A 26,619-nucleotide genomic window follows, 5' to 3' on the forward strand; every position below is an offset into this window, starting at 1 on the left:
AAGCAAATTCTTTGGTCCATTAAAATAACATCAAATTGATCAGAAATACAGTGTAGACATTGTTAATGTTGTAAATGACTATTGTAGCTGGAAACTGCGTATTTTTGGGGGAATATCTACATAGGCCCATTATCAGCAACCCTCACTCCTGTGTTCCATTGGCACATTGTGTTAGTTAATCCAAATTTATAATTTTAAAAGGCTAGTTGATCATTAGAAAACCCTTTTGCAATTATGTTAGCACAGCTGAAAACTGTTGTGTTGATTAAAGAAGCAATAAAACTGGCCTTCTTTAGACTAGTTGATTATCTGGATTGTCAGCATTTGTGGGTTCGATTACAGACTCAAAATGTCCATAAACAAAAAACTTTATTCTGAAACTCGTCAGTCTATACTTATTCTGAGAAATGAAGGCTATTCCATGTGAGAAATTGCCAAGAAACTGAAGATCTCGTACAATGCTGTATACTACTCCCTTCACAGAACAGCGCAAACTGGCTCTAACCAGAATAAAAAGAGGAATGGGAGGCCCCGGTGCACAACTGAGCAAGAGGACAAGTACATTAGAGTGTTTAGTTTGAGAAACAGACTGGGATAGGGAGAGATTGAATATGTCCATTCACACTGCTGCTACTTGCCTCTCAGGGGAAAAAGCTTCTCAGAATCAAGTTCAKAACCCATTTACATGCTGGAGTTTGAGACACCACTCACCAATGGGGTTTAATGTCATGGTGATGACAGAATAGCACAACAGAAATAAAGGATGATGTGCATCAGTGCTCAGGTCAAAGTAGAGTTCCCGAGTTGACTTTTGGATTCTTCTTATCTGTGGCTATTGACAGTTGGGGGCCCTTTTTTGTGCAGAACCATGTTTATGGTATGTTGTTAATGTGGGGTTGTGATTATAGAAAACAATTCACTCTACTATATCGAGTCAGCTAAGACGGAAAATGTGTCTCCCTTGGGTTAAATTTGGATTCCGCTCAACACTGGTGTCCAATTTACCTCTGAGGAAATGGTCGATACCAAGCCTTCAACAACAAAAATCTTAGAAGAGAATAAGAGACCCGTAAGTCAGCTTGCCTATAGCCCTACACAATAGAATAGATTGGTCAGCGGGCATCCAGCTCTGTCTGCTTACTGCTGATTCTGTTCACTTATCTATCACCTCAGAATGAAATGACATTCTGCTGTTCAGAGCTCTACAGATAAGTTATAAGAGCTGTAGCAGCATTGAGTAGACAGCTTTGTGAGTTTGGTTACAGAGGCGTAACATTTACAAGATCGGGAGATGATTCAGGAATGATTATGTTAATGGAGCTGCTGCTCTGCGTAAGTATATGCTAGACCGAGTCCAATGGCAGTGGGTAACAATCCACTACAAATGTAGGATCTTAATTTGAGCCAGTTGCTACAGCAGAAAAATAGTCCTGCAGCAACAGGAAATGTTGATTATAATTAATAGCCATTTTTGTAGGGGTTGATACATTTTTTGTAAAGGAAATCAAATCTCAAATTTCAAAGTGGGAATTACATACTTCAGAAGCCTTTTTAAACCTCAAATACAGTAGAAGTTTTACATTTCCTGCATTGCAGGCAAGTTATCCTACAACATGGTAATCAAATGAAGATCCTACATATTTATGTGGTTACCAATGAGGGATGTAAAAAGACTTAGTCCAAGCTAAATTGGTACTCTGTCATTTGTAGCTAGTGGGAAAGGATCTCCTAATCTTTGGCAGGGAGGTTTAGACCTCACGGTCGTCCTCCGCTTTCATTCCCCACTGACCCCACACACACACAAACACAAAAACAAACTAAAAATCCTTGTGGGGAACTAAAATGTATTTCCATTCAAAATCCTATCTTCCTTAACCCCTAACTCCTAACCCTAATTGTAAACCTAGCCCCTAAATTTAAAATAGCCGTTATGGGAAATGTCCCCACGAGGGATAATATTCCTGGTTTCACTATCCTTTTGGGGATTTCCAGTACCCACAAGGATAGTAATACACCCCCCCCCCCCCCCCCCACACACACACAGAGCAGCATAAACGTGGGGTTTTCTGCATTTTCTTTCTCTCTCTGTTTTCTGAACTCAACATGGGGGTTACTAATCGTGCCCCACTGCCCTTGGATTGAATAGTAATTTTTATTAGAGTGGACATGAGTAATGAGTCGAAAAACATGAAACAATCCATCGATGCAGTTTTCCATCTCACACGAACAAAGGCCCTAGTGTCCTCTGGAGGATGCATCACTGAAGTTGGGGCTCATTCTGTTCCATTTCTATAGGCATTGTGGGTACTGATGGGTTGCTAATTTTTAATGGATGATGTAAAGCAGAACAAAATTAATTATATTTGCTGTTTCAGCAAGGAATAAGGACAAGTGGCACTTGTTACATCAATCTGGATAGCCACAGCATATAGGCCTACAGTAGCATGTAACACGTGTGTAGCACAAACAATGTGTCAGATTGGTTTAATGAAAGATGGCTATCACTTCAGTAAGGTAAAGCTTTGAGTGAATAACCTACATTTCTTCTATTTCTCCTCCTTTCTTCTGCCCTGTGTCGAACATACGGCTCACATGCCGGATCTGGCCCCTGAGGGGGTCCAATCCGTCCTGCAGGTGTTTTTTTTGTGTATGTGTACTTAGAAAGTATTCATACCCCTTGACTTATTCCACATTTTGTTGTGTTACAGCCTGAATTCAAAATGGATTAAATCTTTTTTTTTCTCACCCATCTACACATAATACCCCATAATGACAAAGTGAAGACATGTTTTTAGAAATGTTTGCTAATTTATTGAGAATGAAATACAGAAATATCTAATTTACATAAGTATTCACACCCCTGAGTCAATACTTTGTAGAAGCACCTTTGGCAGCGATTACAGCTGTGAGTCTTTTTGAGTAAGTCTCTAAGAGCTTTTTACACTTGGATTGTGCAACATTTGCCCATTATTCCTTTCAAAATTCTTTGACCTCTGTCAAAATGGTTGATGATCATTGCTAGATAACCATTTTCAGGTCTTGCCACAGATTTTCAAGTAGATAAAATACATTTAAACTCAGTTTTTCACAATTCCTGACATTTAATCCTAGTAAAAATTCCCTGTCTTAGGCCAGTTAGGATCACCACTTTATTTTAAGAATGTGAAATGTCAGAATAATAGTAGAGAGAATGATTTATTTCAGATTTGATTTCTTTCATCACATTCCCAGTGGGTCAGAAGTTTACATACACTCAATTAGTATTTGATAGCATTGCCTTTAAATTGTTTAACTTGGGTCAAACGTTGTGGGTAGCCTTCCACAAGCTTCCCACAAGTTGGGTGAATTTTTTGTAGGCCTCCTTGCTCGCACACGCTTTTTCAGTTCTGCCCACACATTTTCTATAGTACTGAGGTCAGGGCTTTGTGATGGCCACTCCAATACCTTGACTATGTTGACCCTAAGCAGTTGAAAAACGAGTTTTAACCTCTACTTCATCACCTTCCCGGATCCGGGATCCTCCTCATCAAAAAAGCTGACTAGCATAGCCTAGCCTAACGGGACAGGGATGTCATATAATATAATTTTCATGAAATCACAAGTCCAATACAGCAAATGAAATATAAACATCTTGTGAATCCAGCCATCATTTCCGATTTTTAAAATGTTTTACAGCGAAAACACTATGTATTTCTATTAGCTAACCACAATAGCCAAACACACAACCGCATATTTTCACCATGTTTCCACCGCATAGGTAGCTTTCACAAAACCGACAAAATAGAGATAAAATTAGTCACTAACCAAGAAACAACTTCATCAGATGACAGTCTTATAACATGTTATACAATACATTTATGTTTTGTTCGAAAATGTGCATATTTGAGGTATAAATCATAGTTTTACATTGCAGCCACCATCAAAAATAGCACCAAAGCAGCCAGAATAATTAGAGAGCAACGTGAAATACATAAATACTCATCATAAAACATTTATGAAAAATACATGTTGTACAGCAAATGAAAGATAAACATCTTGTGAATCCAGCCAATATTTACGATTTTTTTAAGTGTTTTACAGCGAAAACACAATATAGAATTATATTAGCTTACCACAATAGCCAAACACACAAACGCATTTATTCACCGCAGAGGTAGCTTTCGCAAAAACCAGCAAAAGATATAAAATTAATCACTAACCTTGAACAAATTCATCAGATGACAGTCTTATAACATCATGTTATACAATACAATAATGTTTTGTTCGAAAATGTGCATATTTATAGCTACAAATCCTGGTTATACATTGTAAATACGTAGCATCGATTCACCAGAATGTCCGGAGATATTTTGGACACTCACCTAATCTGACCAAAGAACTCATCATAAACTTTACATAAAAATACTTGTTGTATGGCAAATGAAAGATACACTGGTTCTTAATGCAACCGCTGTGTTAGATTTTTTWAAATAACTTTACCATAACATACAGCTTGCGTTATTGTGAGACAGCGCTCACCAAAACGGCGGAGAATAGGAATCAACATTTTACACAGAAATACGAAATAACATCATAAATGTTTTCTTACTTTTGCTGAGCTTCCATCAGAATGTTGTACAAGGAGTCCTTGTTCCAGAATAAATCGTTGTTTGGTTTTAGAATGTCCATTTCTTCTGTCGAATTCACGCCACAATGCTAGCCAAGGTTGCTAACATTCCCATCCTCTCTTGACGCAAAGAACGGAAAACTCCAAAAGTCCCAATAAACGTTGAATAAACTGATAAAACTCGGTTGAAAAAACCTACTTTATGATGTTATTATCATATGTATCAAATAAAATCAGAGCCGGAGATATTCGCCGTGTAAACCGAACGCTTTTCAGAAGACAACGTCGAGCTCCCCCGCGCGCCTTCGAAGACAAAGAAGATTCCAGACCTGTCACTCCAAAAGCTCTTGTTCGGCCTCAGATCAAGCTAGACACCCCATTCCACCTTCCACTGCCTGTTGACATCTAGTGGAAGGCGTATGAAGTGCATGCATATCGATAAATAAAAGCCAGTTGAATAGGCAGGCCCTGAAACAGAGCCTCGTTTTCAGATTTTTCACTTCCTGTATGGAAGTTTGCTGCCAAATGAGTTCTGTTTTACTCACAGATATAATTCAAACAGTTTTAGAAACTTGAGAGTGTTTTCTATCCAATAGTAGTAATAATAATATGCATATTGTATGATCTAGAACAGAGTACGAGGCCGTTTCATTTGGCCACTCGGGAACATTCACTGTTTTCTTGGTAAGCAACTCCAGTGTAGATTTGGCCTTGTGTTTTAGGTTATTGTCCTACTGAAAGGTGAATTAATCTCCCAGTGTCTGGGTGAAATATTTTCCTCTAGAATTTTGCCTGTACTTACAGTTGAAGTCGGAAGTTTACATACACTTAGGTTGGAGTAATTAAAACTCATTTTTCAACCACTCCACAAATTTCTTGTTAACAAACTATAGTTTTGGCAAGACGGTTAGGACATCTACTTTGTGCATGACACAGGTAATTTTTTCAACAATTGTTTACAGACAGATTAATTCATAGTATCACAATTCCCATGGGTTAGAAGTTTACATACACTAGGTTGAATGTGCCTTTAAACAGCTTGGAAAATTCCAGAAAATTATGTCATGGCTTTAGAAGCTTCTGATAGGCTAAGTGACATCATTTAAGTCAATTGGAGGTGTACCTGTGGATGTATTTCAAGGCCTACCTTCAAACTCTGTGCCTCTTTGCTTGACACCATGGGAAAATCAAAAGAAATCAGCCAAGACCTCAGAAAAAAAACTGGAGACCTCCACAAGTCTGGTTCATCATTGGGAGCAATTGCCACGTCCATCTGTACAAACAAGTGCGCAAGTATAAACTCCATGGGACCACACAGCCGTCATACCACTCAGGAAGGAGATGCGTTCTGTCTCCTGGAGATGAAAGTACTTTGGTGCGAAAAGTGCAAATCAATCCCAGAACAACAGTAAAGGACCTTGTGAAGATGCTGGAGGAAACAGGTACACAAGTATCTATATCCACAGTAAAACGAGTCCTATACCGACATAACCTGAAAGGCCGCTCGGCAAGGAAGAAGCCACTGCTCCAAAACCGCCATAAAAAAGCCAGACTACGGTTTGCAACTGCACATGGGGACAAAGATCGCACTTTTTGGAGAAATGTCCTCTGGTCTGATGAAACAAAAATAGAACTGTTGCGAGGGTGCTTTGCTGCAGGAGGGACTGGTGCACTTCACAAAATAGATGGCATCATGAGGGAGGGAAATTATGTGGATATTTTTTAAGCAACATCTCAAGACATCAGTCAGGAAGTTCAAGCTTGCTCGCAAATGGGTCTTCCAAATGGACATTGACCCCAAGCAAACTTCCAAAGTTGTGGCAAAATGGCTTAAGGACAACAAATTCAAGGTATTGGAGTGGCCATCACAAAGCCCTGACCTCAATCCTATAGAACATTTGTGGGAAGAACTGAAAAAGCGTGTGCGAGCAAGGAGGCATACAAACCTGACTCAGTTACTCCAGCTCTGTCAGGAGGAATGGGCCAAAATTCACCCAACTTATTGCGGGAAGCTTGTGGAAGGTTACRCGAAACATTTGACCCAAGTTAAAGGCAATGCTATCAAATACTAATTGAGTGTATGTAAACTTCTGACCCACTGGGAATGTGATGAAAGAAATAAAAGCTGAAATAAATCATTCTGTCTTCTTTTTTTCTGACATTTCACATTCTTTTATGGCTGCATTCCCGTTAACGGGATCGATATGACAACAGCCAGTGAAAGTGCAGGGCGCCAAATTCAAACAACAGAAATCTCATAATTAAAATTCCTCAAGCATACAAGTATTTCACACCATTTTACCTAACATAATCCCACCACAGTGTCCGATTTCAAAAAGGCTTTACAGCGAAAGCACCACAAACGATTATGTTAGGTCACCGCAAAATCACAGAAAAACACAGCCATTTTTCCAGCCAAAGACAGGAGTCTCAAAAAGCAGAAATAGAGATAAAATTAATCACTAACCTTTGATCTTCATCAGATGACACTCATAGGACTTCATATTACACAATACATATATGTTTTGTTCAATAAAGTTCATATTTATATCCAAAAACCTCAGTTTACATTGGCGCCATGTTCAGAAATGCCTCCAAAATATCCGGAGAAATTGCAGAGAGCCACGTCAAATAATAGAAATAATCATCATAAACTTTGATGAAAGATCTTCGTCGGAATGCACTCCCAGGACTCCCACTTCCACAAGAAATGTTCGTTTTGTTCGGTAATGTCCATCATTTATGTCCAAATAGCTATTTTTTGTTATCGTGTTTGGTAAACAAATCCAAAGTCAGGAAGCGCGTTCACTAAAAGCAGACGAAATGTCAAAAAGTTCCGTAACAGTCAGTAGAAACATGTCAAACGATGTATGGAATCAATCTTTAGGATGTTTTTAACATAAATCTTCAATAACGTTCCAACCGGAGAATTCCATTGACTTCAGATGTGCGATGGAACAGAGCTCCCTCTCATGTGAACGCGCATGGTCAGAGCATGGTCAGCTCATGGCAGACCTGACTCATTCCTGTCTCCTTCGGCCCCACTTCACAGTAGAGGCATCAGACAAGGTTCTACAGACTGTTGACATCTAGTGGAAGCCGTAGGAAGTGCAAACTGATCCATATCCCACTGTGTATTCAATAGGCGATGAGTTGAAAATCGACCAACCTCAGATTTCCCACTTCCTGTTTGGATTTCTTCTCAGGTTTTTGCCTGCCATATGAGTTCTGTTATACTCACAGACACCATTCAAACATTTTTAGAAACTTCAGAGGGTTTTCTATCCAATACTAATAATAATATGGATATATTAGCAACTGGGACTGAGGAGCAGGCAGTTTACTCTGGGCACCTTTCATCCAAGCTACTCAATACTGCCCCTCCAGCCATAAGAAGTTAACATAAAGTGGTGATCCTAACTGACCTAAGACAGGGAATTTTTACTATGATTAAATGTCAGAAATTGTGAACAACTTAATTGTATTTGGCTAAGGTGTATGTAAACTTCCAACTTCAACTGTATATAGTCATTGAACACGGGTCACTTTAATAATGTTAACATACCGTTTTACCCACTTCCACTGTAGCTGCCTTCCATTCATTTTTTTATCCTGAAKCCCCCCCCCCCCCCCGGACCTTAACAATTAATGCATACCCGTAACATGATGCAGCCACCACTATGCTTAAAAATATGGAGAGTGGTACTCAGTAATGTGTTGTAAACTTTGTTTTCAGTACAAAAAGTTGATTTCTTTGCCACATGTTTTGCAGTATTACTTTAGTACCTTGTTGAAAACATGATGCGTGTTTTGGAATATTTTTATTTTGTGCAGGTTTCCTTCTTTTCACTCTGTCAATTAGGTTAGTATTGTAGAGTAACATCTTTAGTTTTCTCCTATCACAGCCATTAAACTCTGTAACTGTTTTAAAGTCACCATTGGCCTCATGGTGAAATCCCTGAGCAGTTTCCTTCCACTCCGGCAACTGAGTTGGGAAGGATGCCTGTATCTTTGTAGTGACTGGGTGCATTGATACACCATCCAAAGTATAATTAATAACTTCACCATACTCAAAGGGATATTCAATGTCTGCAATTTTTTTTACCCATCTAATAATGATTTTTAATAACTACCCCATCAAAGAAGGGTACCTGAATCTGTGTTTGCAATTCACTGTTCGACTGAGGGACTTTTACAGATAATTGTATGTGTGGGGTACAAAGATGGGGTAGTTATTAAAAATCATGTTTAACACCATTATTGCACACAGAGTGAGTCCATTCAACTTATTATGTGACTTAAGTACATTTCTACTCTTGAACTTACTTAGGATTTCCATAACAAAGGGGTTGAGTTGTACTTATTGAATCAAAATATTTCAGCTTTTCATTTTGTTATTAATTTGTAAAAACTTTGATAAACATAGTTCCATTTTGACATTAAGGGGTACTGTGTGTAGGCCAGTTATAAAAACATATACAGTACCAGTCAAAAGTTTGGACACACTTACTCATTCAAGGGTTTTTCTTTATTTTTACTATTTTCTACATTGTAGAATAATAGTGAAGACATCAAAACTATGAAATAACTCATATGGAATCTTGTAATAAGGAAAAATGTGTTAAACAAATCAAAATATATTTTATATTGGAGATTCTTCAAAGTAGCCACCCTTTGCCTTGGTGACAGCATTGCACACTCTTGGCATTCTACAATGTATAAAATAGTAATACAAGAATAAAGAACAACCCTGAGTAGGTGTGACTGGTACTTTATATATATAAAAAAAAAAATCGGGCTGTAACACAACAAAATCTAGAAAAAGTCAAAAGGTGTGAATACCATCTGAAGTCACTGTACTTAAAATGACTGAAACCAAATCGAAACTGTGTAGGAATGATAATGGACCTACAGTATATTCATCCAGTTTCTTGATTGTCTCCAGCTCGCTAAAAAAGAAAGGCATTTCGCTGTACTTGGGCACATGACATAAAAATGTATAACTAAATAATCACCTAAATGAAAGCTAGACAGTCGGGGAGCATCGGAAATTTAAAAAACTATGAATAGAGGCCTTAAAAAAAGAAAAAAAAAAAGAAAAATGTTGACGCCAAGGAAATATAGCACATTTTCAGTGATGCCCCTCCGGACCTCGTTGAAGACCAAATGCGGCCCCCGGCGCAAAATGAGTTTGACACGCTAAGTGGTCAACAACACTATAGAGACCCATTTGTGTGATGACCTCTAATTCAACTGAATGGCTTATCTATTTCTGGGGTCTTCCTTTGTGTGTTTGGCCCTCTCTCTTTAAGAGATGCAAGAATTGAGACAACAGTGGAAACTACTGTTTATCTCTTTGCAGTTAACTGCAAATCTGTTCATGTCAGAGTGCTCATAGAACATGTTGCTCAAGAGTTGCATAAAATAGCTCCAATCAGTATTTTTATAGGATCTACGTTGTGTCGTAACGTTGTCCTCTTGTCTCTATCATTAAATATGTTTTACAGAAACATTCGCTACATTTGTATGCTAACAATAAAACCTTGACAYAATGAGTGGCAACCTCATTTATGCTCCTATCTACCACTTCTGAAATATAACTCCCTCACTCAAGCAGAGTTTCAGAGCCGCATCTGAAGAGCGTCTTTGGTGCTCGTGTTCTAACATGTTCAAGGAGATGTGTCAAACTGGTAGTGAGAGGGCTTAGCAACACAAAGCCTGAATCTACCTCTGGTGATGCACTCAACACGTCTCAGCCTGGAATAAAGTGAGATCGCCATAGCAACGAAGCCTATTATTGTATACAGTGTTTTAAGTCAACCTTATTGCTTCTAAAACAAAACATTTAAAGGTAGAATCTAGTGTTCAAACGAACAACTGTTTACTTTCTTAATTGGGAAAAGTGTCTCAAGTGAAGTTCAATTGTGTTTGGAATGGCTTTGATTAGCCTTGGAACAACGTTTGCATGTATGTTTTTCAACAATTGATCTCATGTTGTGCAAATGTTGCAATTTTCACTGAAGCCCTTACACTTAACTTACACAGACAATAAAAATGGATTGGACAACCGCTTTCAATTTGTGTAAAATATTGTTTATGGCAAGAGTGCTCTAGAATACCTATGAATAGGTACTTGAATACAGTCATTTGCTCTCAATATTTTTTTCTGGATGATTGATTTTCTGTAATATGATTGCCTTGGGCATGAAGAGAACATTGTTGCTGCAACAGACATATGCACCTACAGTAAAGGATGCTGCCTTGTATGGCGTTGTAGGTTTTCATTATTCTGGTGTAGACCGACATAGGGGGATCCCACCTTGCCGCCTGCAGACAGGGTGTCTACACCCCCTCTGTTGGAGATGGTATCTCCATGGGGGTTGCTAGCTCAGANGGTATCTCCATGGGGGTTGCTAGCTCAGAATGGGGGGGGGGGGGCTGTGAATCAAAATAAGAACGGGGTCTTCTGTCAAACGGTTGTTGTGACAGATGCTAACACTCTTTACGGTGTCCTTTGAGAGAAGTTATCTGTGTGTTTGGTTTGGTTATGGCAATAACCTACAGGCAGACATAAACAATTCTACTGACTTTCACCCAGACTGTAATTGTTCTATTGAATGGTTTTCTAGACTTTTTCAAAATGGTGATTATTCAGTCAAATGTTCCTTCCCTATCTGATGTCATTAATAGAGGAAACATGTTGTGTCACGTCTGGTAATCTCTCACTGTTAAATTGAATTAGCAYCCGCAGCATCAGTTTGCCTCAAGGTGAGAGGATCGAAAAAAGCTCCAACATACTGAATGAGGTAGTGTCAAATCAAATCAAATTTGTCACATGCTTCGTAAACCACAGTTTTAGACTAACAGTGAAATTAATAGCTTACTTACGGGCCCTTTTCAAAGAATGCCGTTAAAGATACAAAAAATATCAAATAAACATGGAAATAATGACACGAGGAATAAATACAGTGAATAACAAATAACAATAAGGAGTAAAAATAGCATGGCTATATACAGTACAGGGAGTACCAGTACTAGGCTTGGACTATATACCGTATACCAGTGTTAGATTCTAAATGAACCTAGTGAAACTTACGGACAATTTAGTAAAGCTTAAACCAAGTTTAATTCACTTATTGGGTCATACAGCTGCATAAGACAAAGCCATGGTTCCACCAGTGGTAGTATATACACTAGGGATGCACGATATAGCGGTGAACATATCGGAATGGGCCGATATTAGCTAAAAATGCCAACCTCGGTATCGGCTTGATGTCTAGTTTAACGCCAATGTTAAAAGCGAAATCCATTAAAGCCAAGATAATGGAATTCATTGCCCTTGACAGTCACCGTTTTCTGTCATGTGTGATGTTGGCTTTCGCCGACTGGTCGAGCACCGGTACACACTACCAAGCGCGCTATTTGGTTACACAGTAATAGCGTCACTGCTATTAGCTTCACAAGCATACAGAGCTATGGCACGCTGTTTGGGTACCTGTTGCGTTTCAAGAAAAGATAAAGTTAAACACTGTCAGAGAGCGACTAACCAAAACAGTCGAATATAAAGCAAACACCGGCCACAAACGATGTGTTCACACGCGTTGGTAGTAAAGCATCATTTGTTTGACCGCAACTTCTGGGGTAGCTAGCTTTAGCTTGGTACCTAGCTAGTACCAATACAACCAGCCTGAAAACAATGACCAGTAGAAACTGCAGTCATTTTCATTTTTCTTAGCAATGTTTTAGGAATCCTTGTGAGTAAGTATTAGCTAGGTTGCCACTTGTTGTTCGCCTATTGAAATTGAACTTCAGTTCATGAAAATAAATAGCTAGCCAGCTACTTAACCCTGTTGCCCTAAGCTAACGTTATAAGCAGCCAGCTAGCTTCATCTGGCTAGTGAGGCTCCACCGGGCCGAGTTATGTGTTGTGAAGCTAGCCACAATAAGGAATAGGCGCAATAGTGGAATTTGCGGCTTGCCTTCAAAATAAAAGTATGTCATTGACAGTGATGCAAATGAATACAAATAGTATAATTATGCCGTACTTTTATTTTGAAGGCTAACCACAAAGTCTGGTAATGGGAACATACGTGAATGCCAACAAAGTAACTTTTTGGTGTGGTGTGTGTGTGTGTAACCTTTATTTAACTAGTCAAGTCAGTTAAGAACAAATTCTAATTTACAATGACAGCCTGGACGACGCTGGGCCAATTGTGCGCCGCCCTATGGGACTCCCAATCACGGCCGGATGTGATACAGCCTGGATTCGAACCAGAGACTGTAGTGATGCCTCTTGCACTGAGATGCAGTGCCTTAGATCGCTGCAGTACTTTAGACCGCTGTGTGTTAACTATTTAACTGTAATAGAATGCMTAAAAGGCCGCTAAAATGTTAAATATTGGTTATCGGTGTTGTTTTTTGGCAAGGAAAATATAGGATATCGGTATCGGCCAAAAATGTCATATCGGTGCATCACTAATATATACCCCAATTTGGATGACGTCCAACTTCTCTCTAAACATTACATCTTTATTGCTAGGCAGGAAATTAGGTGATGTGGGCCATAAACTGTTCCTTCTCCCTTAATCTGACCTGACCTCGATCCCCTTCCTCACTAAACCACATCTCTCCACCATTGTCTGTGCCTGCCACATGTGATTGCTAGGGCTGGGCGATATGGCCAAAATATCATATCATATGGTATTTTTCAAAATTTGGATGGTATTTGATGGTGTGTTATGTTTTTCATTAATAAAAGTTCTCCATTTACTTTATGAGTAGTCGGTGACCCTAGGGTGGCAACACATATATTCTAAGTTATTTCAATGGGTCTTTCTCCATTCGGATTGTTTTATACTGTTTAATTCAACTTCAACCTAAAATAATTTCCTGCATTTCCATGAAGTTCTGCATTTCCTGCACTCATTTGAGTGTCTTTCCACACTGCCACGATGTGGGCAAAAATACTAGGCTTTATTTTTTACCAAATGTTGCAATTGCGATTTAGATCAAAACACTTGGGTGAACTTTTGGAATCATGGAAATATAATGTTTATTATAATTATATAGTTAGAATATAAATAATAGCGGGCACTTTGAATACAGTGCTTGACATGACAACAAATGAAAATGCCATGGATGAGTTATTGTGACAGGGTAGGAACCAAAGTGATGTTCCGTGTTTCCTAGGGGACCCTATAATCTTTGGTTACATTACATCTTTATTCAAATAGCCAACATATTCATGCTTTGCCTATTCATCTTTGATGTAGAAGATACTGTTGCACAAACAACATGCTGATTTAGACCTCCACCTGCACTGGTACCAGGCGGTATTAGCTGTCTACGTTTGCGATTAGCATTAGTGGCTATCACGATTTAGCCTAACTTGCCAAGAAAATACAAACTAACGTTAGCTGTTTGCAGATGTAAGAAACACAAACTGATATTGTAATTATAGAACGCTTGTGGATTTATATTAAGATTAAATTGGAAACAACATTGTTGCCATCAACATTGTTGCATGTGCTGCATTGACCATGCAGACTGAACGAAAGTATCTCGTGGTCAAGCAACAACACATGCCCTCCTTGAGTGACAGGGGGTGGGACTAGGTCTTTGTGGAAAGCAGCGTGGAGATTGAGAGAGAGCAGAGAGGGATGACTCAAGTAGCGGAGTAAACTATAAAAATGGACGTTACACACAGCGTATCACATTTAACAAACCAAACATTCAAATACCGTTTTAGAAGGTAGAGTAAAAWACCCAAACCGGTCCGTACATCAATACCGGTATATAGTAAAATACGGTATACCGCCTAGCCCTAGTGATTGCCCTTCCTTTACTCAATACTCAACTCATTCCCCCTACAGATAACCATTAACTTCTGGTGTACACACTAGACTATGGCATTCAATAGGATACCTGATATTGAACAATATTTCAAGTTTAGAACTCATCACCAGGGTCATTCGAATACCAGCGATATGAATTACAATACAGCGAGTCTTCTTGGGTATGACGCTGATTATTTGCCACAACTTTGGAAGTATGCTTGGGGTCATTGTCCATTTGGAATACCTATTTGCGATCCAGCTTTAACTTCCTGACTGATGTCTTGAGATGTTGCTTCAATATATCCACATAACTTTCCTCCCTCATGATGCCATCTATTTTGTGAAGTGCACCAGACCCTCCTGCAGCAAAGCACCCCCACAACATGATGCTGCCACCCCTGTGCTTCACGGTTGGGATGGTGTTCTTCGGGCTTGCAAGCATCCCCCTTTTTCCTCCAAACGATGGTCATTATGGCCAAACAGTTATATTTTTGTTTCATCAGACCAGAGGGCATTTCTCCAAAAATCCAGATCTTTGTACCCATGTGCAGTTGCAAACTGTAGTCTGGCTTTTTTATGGCGGTTTTGAAGCAGTGGCTTCTGCCTTGCTGAGCGGCCTTTCAGGTTATGTCGAAATAGGACTCGTTTTACTGTGGCTATAGATACTTTTGTACCTGTTTCCTCCAGCATCTTCACAAGGTCCTTTGCTGTTGTTCTGGGATTGATTTGCACTTTTCGCACCAAAATACGTTCATCTCTAGGAGACAGAAAGCATCTCTGTCCTGAGCGGTATGACGGCTGCGTGTTCCCATGGTGTTTATACTTGCGTATTATTGTTTATACAGATGAACGTGATACCTTCAGGCGTTTGTAAATTGCTCCCAAGGATGAACCAGACTTGTGGAGGTCTCCAGTTTTTTTCTGAGGTCTTGGCTGATTTCTTTTGATTTTCCCATGATGTCAAGCAAAGAGGTACCGAGTTTGAAGGTAGGCCTTGAAATACATCCACAGGTACACCTCCAATTGACAATAATTATGTCAATTAGCCTATCAGAAGCTTCTAAAGCCATGACATAATTTTCTGGAATTTTCCAAGCTGTTTAAAGGCACCGTCAACTTAGTGTACGTAAACTTCTGACCCACTGGAATTGTGATACAGTGAATTATAAGTGAAATAATCTGTCTGTAAACAATTGTTGGAAAAATTACTTGTGTCATGCACAAAGTAGATGTCCTAACAGACTTGCCAAAACTATAGTTTTTTAATAAGAAATTTGTGGAGTGGTTGAAAAACGAGTTTTAATGACTCCAAACTAAGTGTATGTAAAGTTCCGACTTCAACTGTACATAGGGCAGAAATCTCTTAGGTGCAGAGATTGTAGCCGGCTAGTAACAGTGACTAAGTTCAGGGTAGGGTACTGGGCAGAGGCCAGCTAGTGGTGACTATTTAACTTTCTGATGGCCTGGAGACAGAAGCTGTTTTTCAGTCTCTCAGTCCCAGCTTTGATGTACCTGTACTGTCCGCTCCTAAATGGTAGATGGGTGAACAGGTCATGGCTCGGGTGGCGGAGGTCCTTCCTGTAACACCAGGTGATCTTCTTGGCCTTCCTGTGACACCGGGTGCTGTACAGTAGATGTCCTGGAGGGCAGGCAGTGTGCCCCTGGTGATACGTAGGGCTGACCACACCAACCTCTGGATATCCCTGCGGTTGCAGACAGTGCGGCGATACAGCCGGACAGGATGCTCTCAATGGTGCATCTGGAGAAGTTTGTGAGGGTCTTCGGGACCAAGCCAACATTTCTTCAGCCTCCTGAGGTTAAGTGGTGCTGTTGCTCTGAATCCTCGTTGTGTGTTCCGTCTGGCCACGCGGCCTTGTGAATGTTAACCTCTAGAAAGGTCTTACTCACATCGGTTACGGAAAGCAAGATCACGCAGTCATCCGTAACAGCTGGTGCTCTCATGCATGGTTCAGTTTTGCTTTACTCGAGGCGAGGCATTTATTTTGTCTGCTAGGCTCGCATCACTGGGCAGCTCGTGGCTGGGTTTCCCTTTGTAGTCTGTGATAGTTTGCAAGCCCTGCTACATCCTTCGAGTGTCAGTGCCGGTGTAGTAGGTTTCGATCTTAGTCCTGTATTGACCCTTTGCCTATTTGATGGACCGTCAGAGGTCGTAGCTAAGTGTCTGAATTAGGGTCCTGCTCCTTGAAAGCAGCAGCTCTAGCCTTTAGCTCAGTGCGGATGTTGCCTGTAGTCCATGGCTTCTGGTTGTGGTATGTACGTACGGTCATTGTGGGGACAACTTTGTTGATGCACTTAGTAATGAAGCTGGTGACTGATGTGGTAAACTCCTCAATGTTATCAGATGAATCCTGGAATATATTCCAATCTGTGCTAATGAAAAAGTCCTGTAGCTTATCATCCGCTTCATCAGAACACTTCTGTGTTGAGCGTGTCACTGGTACTTCCTGTTTGAGTTTTTGCTCATAAGCAGGAAGCAGGAGGATAGAGTTATGGTCTGATTTGCCAAAGGGATGGTAAGGGAGGGCTTGTATGCATTTCTGTGTGTGGTATAATGGGGATCTAGAGTTTTGTCATCTGTAGTTGCACAGGTGAAATAATGGTAAAAATGAGGTAGATGTGCAATGTGTGTGCATGCGTGTGAATGTTTGCATAGTCAGAGATGACTTGAAACCATGATTGCACTCCCTCCCTTTAAGCTATGAGACAGACCGTGGCAAGGAATCAACGTACTGCTTTAACCTTTCCCGACCTCAGCTTAATGGTGTTTATTCTCTTGTTCTTTTTTCTCTTCCAGACTCTTTCGTCAATAGCCAGGAGTGGACATTGAGTCGATCAGTGCCAGAGCTCAAAGTGGTGAGTAGTATTCATGATTATTCATCATAACTTTAGGCCATATTATTCTTCTGGCATTGGCACTGCAAGAGGATTGATTTAAATGTCAATGCCAGGCCATGCTCTATGCATTTCAAAAACATTTCCTCTCATTCTGCATGACAGAGAGCGAGAGAGTAGAGTACAAAAATTGGCTGGAATATTCCCTGGCACCAAGCGAGAGTGTGGGTGATTTTTAATGAGATAAGTTGGCATGGTGACGCGTAGCGCGGAGTGGCTTGCAGCAGGACAGAGAGATGAGTGACAGTTTTGGGCTAGACGTGTGACAGGTCCTGGGTCTGATCCACCCGCTGGCACAACTGCTTGCACGCACGCACTCGCGCACACACACACACATCCTCACAGGAAGAAGGGAGTGCTTCACGCACATCATCAATAGGGATATTACCACAAAGACACATTCCATTCCAACATTCTGCTGTTAAATACTGAAGTATTCATAGTATTTTGGTCTTTTATGAAAAACATATTGGTGTAATCCTATGGGGAATCCAACAGAAAATGATGTTCTCTCAGAGGGACACTTTTATGGAGAACATGCTTTCTAACCAAGGATATTTTGATAGAGCTCATTGTCTTTTATGTAGTGTTAGGTGTTAATTGGAAAACTCCTCCATACATTTCAGGGGTTTAGTGAACTGACGCTGGATTCAGCAGGGAAGAGTCGAGGACTGTCAGAGAAGGGACGGATAGCTTCCATTTCTTCCACAGTTCTATATGACAGTATTGGACAGAAGTAGTTCATTCATATATTATGGTCCCCAAAAGCACGGGCAGATGTTATCATTCCAACAATTGGCAATTGCACTCATGAGGAGATGAGCTGATACTGTATAGTACTGTCTTCTCATTTAACCCTGCTGGACCTTGATAATGAACCGTAGACTGATCCTTAAAAAAGGCTGAATTGGGATTTACACACACTGTGCCCGCTCTGCTTTCATCTGCCTGAACTATGCTCATACAGCAGCCTTAATGATGGGCCTACAACCCAGCAGCTTACAAAGCTTTACATTTCTAACATAAACTCTGTTCCTTTTGTAGTTAGCTTCTGTTCTGAGTAGCTCCTAGCTTGTTATTATTCTGTGGTGATAGACTACTACTCCTTGTCCTCTCCAAAGCCAACTTTCTCCTTATGTAGATCGTAAGTGTAATGATGGAGAGGAGAGGTAGCATCATCTAGGCTCTTAAAGATCCTGTACACACACATCTCTCTCACAGTTCCCTATAATTAAAACCATACCTGACTTTACCACCCACTAATGATCTAAAGAAGAGGGTGGTGAAGGTGGATTGTAAGGGTTGAGTAGGGCAGGAGGGCGTGTTCTCCCCCAGACACACTGGCATTATCAGCAGCCACCCCAGCCTGGGAGCAGCCCAGCCACAGCTCACCCACTGTCAGGCTCCCCCTGGGGGCGGTCAGCAGTCAGGGCTGGGGCCTGGGCCTGGACGTTCTGAACGTTCTGAACTGTTCCCTTGCCGGTGACAACCTTTTTTTTTTATCCCACAAGCATCATCTGTCCATGAGAAAGTCCATAGACTGTGGGCTCTAGCGTTAGTTGGTGATTTGTCTCTGCAACTTCTTACAGAACTATTGTTTTGCCACCTTGCCTTTACAAGAAGAAAGTTCATTGGCTGTGGGCTATGACATTGGTTGGCTGTGTAACCATCTCAACAACATATATATGATGTCCTTGACTAGACTGTTATCTTGTTGTTTCTGCAGGGTATTGTGGGTAATCTGTCGAGTGGGAAGTCGGCCTTGGTCCACCGGTACCTGACAGGCACATATGTGCAGGAGGAATCTCCTGAAGGTAAGAGACAGAGCTTGCTGCTGTTTAGGAAAAAAACCTGAGGGAGGAGAGAGGTGTCACACGTTGTAAAGAGCTAAAAGGTTGTGGACTCTAGGAGGGTCTTGTCAGTCAACACATGAACACATCCCTTCTAACTGTGATGGTATCTTGCTAATCTACTCCATCTACTGGCCCTGCTGCATCATACATGTAAATGTAATTTGAGATATTTATAATAATGTAAAAAGGATTCTAAGTATTTCTGAACATTTATACGCATTTACAGTGCATTCAGAAAGTATTCAGACCCCTTGACTTTTCCCACATTTTGTTACGTTACAACCTTATTCTAAAATTGATTCAATTGTTTTTCTTCCCCTCATCAATCTACACACAATACCCCATAATGACAAAGCAAAATATGTTTTTTACGAAATTTGACAAATGTCTTACAAATAAAAAAACTTAAATAATACATTTACATAAGTATTCAGACCCTTTACTCAGTACTTTGTTGAAGTACCTTTGGCAGTGTTTACAGCCTCGAGTCTTCTTGGGTATGACGTTACAAGCTTGGCACACCTGTATTTGGGGAGTTTCCCCCATTCTTCTCGGCAGATCCTCAAGATCTGTCAGGATGGATGGGAAGCGTCGCTGCACAACTATTTTCAGGTCTTTCCAGAGATGTTTGATCGGGTTCAAGTCCGGGCTCTAGCTGGGCCACTCAAGGACATTCAGACACTTGTCCCGAAGCCACTCCTGCATTGTCTTGGCGGTGTGCTTATGGTCGTTGTCCAATTGGAAGGTGAACCTTCGGTCCAGTCTGAGGTCCTGATCTCTCTGGAGCAGGTTTTCATCAAGGATCTCACTGTACTTTGTTCCGTTCATCTTTCCCTCGATCCTGACTAGTCTCCCAGTCCCTGAAGCTGAAAAACATCCTCACAGCATGATGCTGCCACCACCATACTTCACCATAGAGATGGTGCCAGGTTTCCTCCAGACTTAACGCTTGGCATTCAGGCCAAAGAGTTCAATCTTGGTTTCATCAGACCAGAGAATCTTGTTTCTCATGGTCTGAGTTCTCTAGGTGCCTTTTGGCAAACTCCAAGTGGGCTGCCATGTGCCTTTTACTGAGGAGTGGCTTCCGTCTGGTCACTCTACCATAAAGGCCTGTTTGGTGGAGTGCTGCAGTGATGGTTGTTTTTCTGGAAGGTTCTCACATCTCCACAAAATTACTCTGGAGCTCTGTCAGAGTGACCATCGGGTTCTTGGTCACCTCCCTGACCAAGGCCTTTCTGCCCCTATTGCTCAGTTTGGCCAGGCGGCCAGATCTAGGAAGAGTCTTGGTGGTTCCAAACATCTTCCATTTATGAATGATAGAGGCCACTGTGTTCTTGCGGACRGTCAATGCAGCAGAAAGGTTTTGGTACCCTTCCCCAGATCTGTGCCTCGACACAATCCTGTCTTGGAGCTCTATGGACAATTCCTTTTGACCTCATGTCTTGGTTTTTGCTCAGGCATGTACTGTCAACTGTGGGACCTTATAAAGACAGGTGTGTGCCTTTCCAAATCATGTCCAATCAATTGAATTTACCACAGGTAGACTCAAATCAACTTGTGGAAACATCTCAAGGATGATCAATGGAAACAGGATGCACCTGAGCTCAATTTCTAGTCTCATAGCAAACGGTCTGAATACTTATGTAAATAAGGTATTTCTGCTTTTATTTTATACATTTGCTAAAGTTTCTGAAAACTTGTTTTCGCGTTGTCATTATGGGGTATTGTTTGTAGATTGATAAGAAAAAAAAGTATTATTTAATCCATTTTGGAATATGGCTGTAACGTAACAAAGTGTGGAAAAATGTAAGGGGTCTGAATACTTTCTGAATGCACTATAAAGACATATAAAGTTATTTTAATATGTTACCAGATTATTGGCTGTTCAAAACCTGTTGAAATACCACCTGGAATGCAGTGGAGGCTGGAAAGAGGAGTTATAGGAGGATGGGCTAATTGTAATGGCTCGAATGGAATCAATGGAACAGAGTCAAACATGTTGTTTCCATGTGTTAGATGTGTTTGGTACCATTCCATTGTTTCCATTCCAGCCATCACAATGAGCCCATTCTCCTGTAGTTCTTRCCACCAGCCTCCTCTGCCGGAATGATAAGTTAGCAGTGTGTATTTGGGTTTAAGTTATTCTAGCTGGAGATAGATACTGGCATAAAGTACACTGATAGGGCTGGGCTTGATAGTGACCGTAGGCTGTATACAAATTCAATTCATAATTAGCAGTTAGGTTGAGTGTGTTCCACATAGTATATAAAGAGAAACCTGCATTATCTTCGCTTATCATCATTAACAGCTAGTCTTTGAAGCCAGGTGTGTTTTCTGTTTCTGTTGTTGTTATTGTTTTGTATCAGTCGACGCAGTGTCAGATTTATCTCAAGCCGAAGGATGTGCTCTGAGATAATTGGCTTTTTATCCATTTTATCCATTTATCCAGACAATGACAGCTAGAGCAAAGCATCTKCCATGCAAGAAAGAGGGCTGCTGTGTTAGAATGCTAATTCCCAACACATCAAGGTAAAACTAAAACCTGGGCTTAAAGCACCAAATCCTACTAAAACCCTTCATTTCAGAGTGAAAGGGGATTGCAGTTGCTGCCATGAACATAAACAGTTTCTGCTTTGGGAGCTCTGAAGTGCTGATGCACTGAACGAGAGGGCATAGCTCAGTGAGAAGGTATATTTATTTCTACAGGGGTCTGTTCCAAAGCCTTCCACTGTGACTTCACAGAATCACAACCGGACAATTCTCAATTTTGATTATCAGGTGGAATCCTTAATGAGTTCGGCCCTGCTGAGCTCAGAAGCGAAGGCTCTCCGAAACCCACAAAGATGTTGTCATAGCTGGGGTTAAATGACAATCTTTGAGGGGGTTTGGAGGGTTTGTAGTGTCTGGTTTTGTATAATTATAGGGAGGAGGGACAAGAGATATGAAGCGCATAATGAGTTCCTGGCATAATGATGCTGCTTCACCAAGGGAAAGAAACAATCCTTACTGCTTAATTAGGCCTAGAGAAATCAATGACAAAAATGCTGGAAAGCTAAAAGCTGAGTGATGATTTTGGTTAATTAAGGAAACATGTTGTTTCTTCTTATTGCATTTTATACAGATCACTGCATTGTTTCTGTGATACAGCATACCTCTTCATCTCCCATCATTAACAGGTGGCAAAGGGTCTCCTTTTAGTCTCATTCCTAGAATGTTGCTTAGCCCAGATAGAAACTATAGCTACTCTGTAGACTGAAAGAGGCTACCTCGCTTCTAAGGAGAGTAGTGTTTTGTGTTTGGTCCATACCATTCAGCTCTACTCTTAATTTTTTGTTCTACGATGTTGCTAGTTGCTGTGATATCTGTTAAAATATAGTATCAGGGATGGGGAGGGAGGGATGCGTTGCCATGGCAACAGCGGAACAGGCTCTGTTGGAATTGTGGCTCTGTGTCAAGTTCTCTGAGCCTCCGCATTCCATTCTAGAGCTGAATATGTTTACTGCCTGTTAACCAAGCCAAAAATACAGCTCCCATCTCAAAACCTGTGTTTTTGTGTTTTTGTGTGTGTGTGTGTGTGTGTGTGTGTGTGTGTGTGTGTGTGTGTGTGTGTGTGTGTGTGTGTGTGTGTGTGTTAGACTCATCTGTACGTATAAGCTGGACAACAGGTTGATAGAAAGACTATAACCACTCTATTCATTAGCCACATCCAGCCAAAATCATTATACATTATTGCTTGCCTACCCTAATACAGATTGAGTGTCTCTCGTTATCGCTCTACAATTAGGTTAGCTTAATTCTTTCGGCACTGAGATTCAACAGACGTTCCACAGTACAGATGGATTCTCCTCTGACCTCAGGATATGTTTTTGTCTATGCTTGGCTGTGAACAGAGACACAGCCAGGATAATGGTGATGTTATGTAGTCTAAATGTAGGCCTATACTTGAATGCACATCCATTTCATACCATGACAACAGAAGATGTTATTTGGCATAACACTCTCATTTTACCATTTTCAAGAGCTTCTTATCATTTCATGTGCAACCAACCTATTCCATTTACCTCCTCTAGAATTATTACAACTTTTCCTCTGAAGTCTGGCCCTTTGGTCCAGAGACCATCATTTTTTCACAAGATATGACTATACTATACTGGGTATTACTATGGGTATCACTTTTCTGACATTTCTTCTAAATGTAGATTTCCTGACATATAGAGACTCAGATATTAATGCTCAGTACAAGCAGCGCTCCAATCTCAGAGCTCTGTTACTTCAGTGCAGAGAAGGCCTTATGGGCAGGCCTCTGGGGGCCTGGCCCGCGCTACCTTACCTCGTTGCCTGTTCAAATAAAATGTTTAAATATTGATAATTTATTTGACCGAGACGCGCACTGACAGAAAGATGCATCAATCTCTGATGAAGAATCAGAAGGAGTGAAACAGCGCCCCTCTGTCTCATGTCATACTCTTTTTGGCCAAACAGCATCAGATACATGGGCTACATCTTATTTTGATTTATTGTTTCTTTTGTTCCACCTTATGCTATTTTAGTATTACATTGTTATTGATTACTGCATTATTGGGTTTAGAGCAGTGTTCCCCAACTGGCGGCCTGTGTGGAATTTTCATTGTTGGACATAAGACTGTATAAATCACCATGAAATCAGCGCCTTAATTTAAGAAATCTGTTCCCAAGTATTTCCACGTGTAATGGAGAGACACGACGTGAAAAATGTAAGCAAGGTTTGAAATGATTGTTGTAGTCAAACATGATCTTTTTGGGCTTCTTGCGGTTAATTTGCAGTCTTCAAATTATTTTTTATTACATTCGGGCCCCCTGGCCATCCGCTAAAGAAAAAATCAGCCCYTGGCTGAATCTAGTTGATGATCCCTGGTTTAGAGATGGCAAGAAAGGCATTTCTCTATACTTGTGCACATGACATTAAAACTTGAAACTTAATATAGTAAGGTGCTTTCTCGGGTGACAGTTTCAGCCACTTGGAAAGTTGTGAGTGCACTTTTTGGATACTGGAATTATTATGGATGAACGTGCGAAGGTAACCTACTTTATATTATTTACTTTTTTAGACTTTATWATTTTTTTGCCACTTTTTCTCCCCAATTTAGTGATATCCAATTACGGTCTTGTCCTATTGCTGCAACACCCYTACGGACTCGGGAGAGGCGAAGGTCGAGAGACTTGCGTCCTCCGAAACATGACCCTGCCAAACAGCACTGCTCGCATAACCCGGAAGCCAGCCGCAACAATGTGTCGGAGGAAACACCGTACAACTGGCGACTGAAGTCAGCGTGCATGCGCCCGGCCTGCCACAAGCAGTTGCTAGAGCGCGATTGGACAAGGACATCCCGGCCGGCCAAACCCTTCCCTAACCCGGACGACGCTGGGCCATTTGTGTGCCGCCTCATGGGTCTACCGGTGGCGGCCGGCTGCGACACAGCCTGGGATCGAACCTGGGTCTGTAGTTATGCCTCTCAAACTGCGATGCAGTGCCTTAAACCGCTGCACCATTCGGGAGGCCCGGTAACCTACTTTTTGAAATAATTTGTGTTTACAATCGGATAAAAACATAATGACTGGTTGTGTTCATGCCACGTTAAAAGGTAATACATCTTTCTAGTTAAATTATATATCTTTAATATAAAACCTATTAAAGGAGGTCCCCTGAAAAAATTTGTCCCCCCTATGGAAATCAAAGGTCCGTCCCACTGATTCGTTCTGGCGCRGGCATTGCTTCAGCAGAGGAAAGCTGGCTTGGCTTCTGTGAGTCTCTCTCTCTCTCTCTGACTATTACACAACCAAACTGATGTCTGGGAGAATCCCCCTTCGCCAAGTGGGCTAAAGTGGACTTAATAGGGAGCAAGTGTGTCTCAAGTGGATCTGTATTGCATGTTTGCCCTAGCTAGAACACTGCCTACCTAGTCCTTGAAGACTGCAGGCAGAGCCAGTCACTGTGACCTCACTTGCTCTTTTGCAGAGGTGGGATCTTGTCATTTGGAAAGTTCAAATTCAGTTCTAAAACTGTTATGAACTTCATTCTCTCCATCTTATTACATACGTCTGTAACAGATAACACAGCTTATTATGAAATAGCTGGTGTTGCCGCGACGATAGATATTTCATACCGGTTTTATGTCTGTACTTTGTCACTCTCAGCATATTTCTTTTTGATATACAGTGGCAAGAAAAAGTATGTGAACCCTTTGGAATTACCTGGACTTCTGTATAAATTGGTCATAAAATTTGATCTGATCTTCATCTAAGTCACAACAATAGACAAACACATTCTGCTTAAACTAATAACACACAAACAATTATACATTTTCATGTCTTTATTGAACACACCATGTAAACATTCACAGTACAGGGTGGGAAAAGTATGTGAACCCTTGGATTTATTAGTAACTGGTTGACCCTCCTTTGGCAGCAATAACCTCAACCAAACGATTTCTGTAGTAAGGAGGAATATTGGACCTTTCCTCTTTACAAAACTGTTTCAGCTCAGCGATATTCTTGGGATGTCTGGTGTGAACCGCTCTCTTGAGATCATGCCACAGCATCTCAATCGGGTTGAGGTCAGGACTCTGACTGGACCACTCCAGAAGGCGTATTTTCTTCTGTTGAAGCCATTCTGTTGTTGATTTACTTCTGTGTTTTGGGTCGTTGTCCTGTTGCATCACCCAACTTCTGTTGAGCTTCAATTGGCGGACAGATAGCCTTACATTTTCCTGCAAAATGTCCTGATGAATTTGGGAATACATTTTTCTGTCGATGATAGCAAGCTGTCCAGGCCCTGAGTCAGCAAAGCAGCTCCAAATCATGATGCTCCCTTCACCATACTTTACAGTTGAGATGAGGTTTTGACATTGGTGTTGTATTAGTTAATGTGACGACTGTTGCTCATCGAATGATTAAACGTTTTTAATTGCGTGATTAACTGAATCAAGCAATTATTAACTCATTAACCTGGGGCACCATGGGAAAATTATTTTTATTGAGTTTCTATTTCCCAAATGAACTCAAAGAATATCAGAATATCGATTTTACAACAGCCGCTAATTAATCAGTTACCTCTACAGTCTTGTTCTGAACGTAGCATAATCCGGGAATCTGCACGGACCCGGGTCTCACCAATGAGTTCGTACCACACCAATCTTAGTTGATTATTTATTTACTAGAAAGCTAAAATGATGATAAAAGATACACATACACAAAAACACATTCTAAGGCTATTGATTAGAACTTAGTATAACGGGCCAACACACTATGGCGCGTGTTACCCAAAATGGGGATTTAAAAGAGAGAGAAAAAGAGAAATATACATTTGGGTAAATTTGTCAGCTGTGCTTATTCTAACCCTAGCCTTGCCCCAAACTGCCGCTCTTATGGGTCA

General features: G+C 40.8%; 1 protein-coding gene across 4 annotated transcripts in view; it reads left to right on the top strand.

Moving 5' to 3' along the window:
- Nucleotides 1-26,619, top strand: part of agap3 (ArfGAP with GTPase domain, ankyrin repeat and PH domain 3) — a 325,912-nt gene that overhangs the window by 160,124 nt on the left and 139,169 nt on the right. For all 4 annotated transcript variants that reach the window (XM_023977106.2, XM_070436760.1, XM_070436761.1 and 1 more), the window contains exons 2-3: nucleotides 17,258-17,316; nucleotides 19,082-19,169. In XM_023977106.2, coding sequence (XP_023832874.1) covers nucleotides 17,258-17,316; nucleotides 19,082-19,169 — 147 coding nt within the window. The remainder of the gene's footprint in view (nucleotides 1-17,257; nucleotides 17,317-19,081; nucleotides 19,170-26,619) is intronic.

The sequence above is a fragment of the Salvelinus sp. IW2-2015 genome, linkage group LG32 (genome assembly GCF_002910315.2).
Source record: "Salvelinus sp. IW2-2015 linkage group LG32, ASM291031v2, whole genome shotgun sequence".
NCBI classification, from domain to species: Eukaryota; Metazoa; Chordata; class Actinopteri; order Salmoniformes; family Salmonidae; genus Salvelinus; species Salvelinus sp. IW2-2015.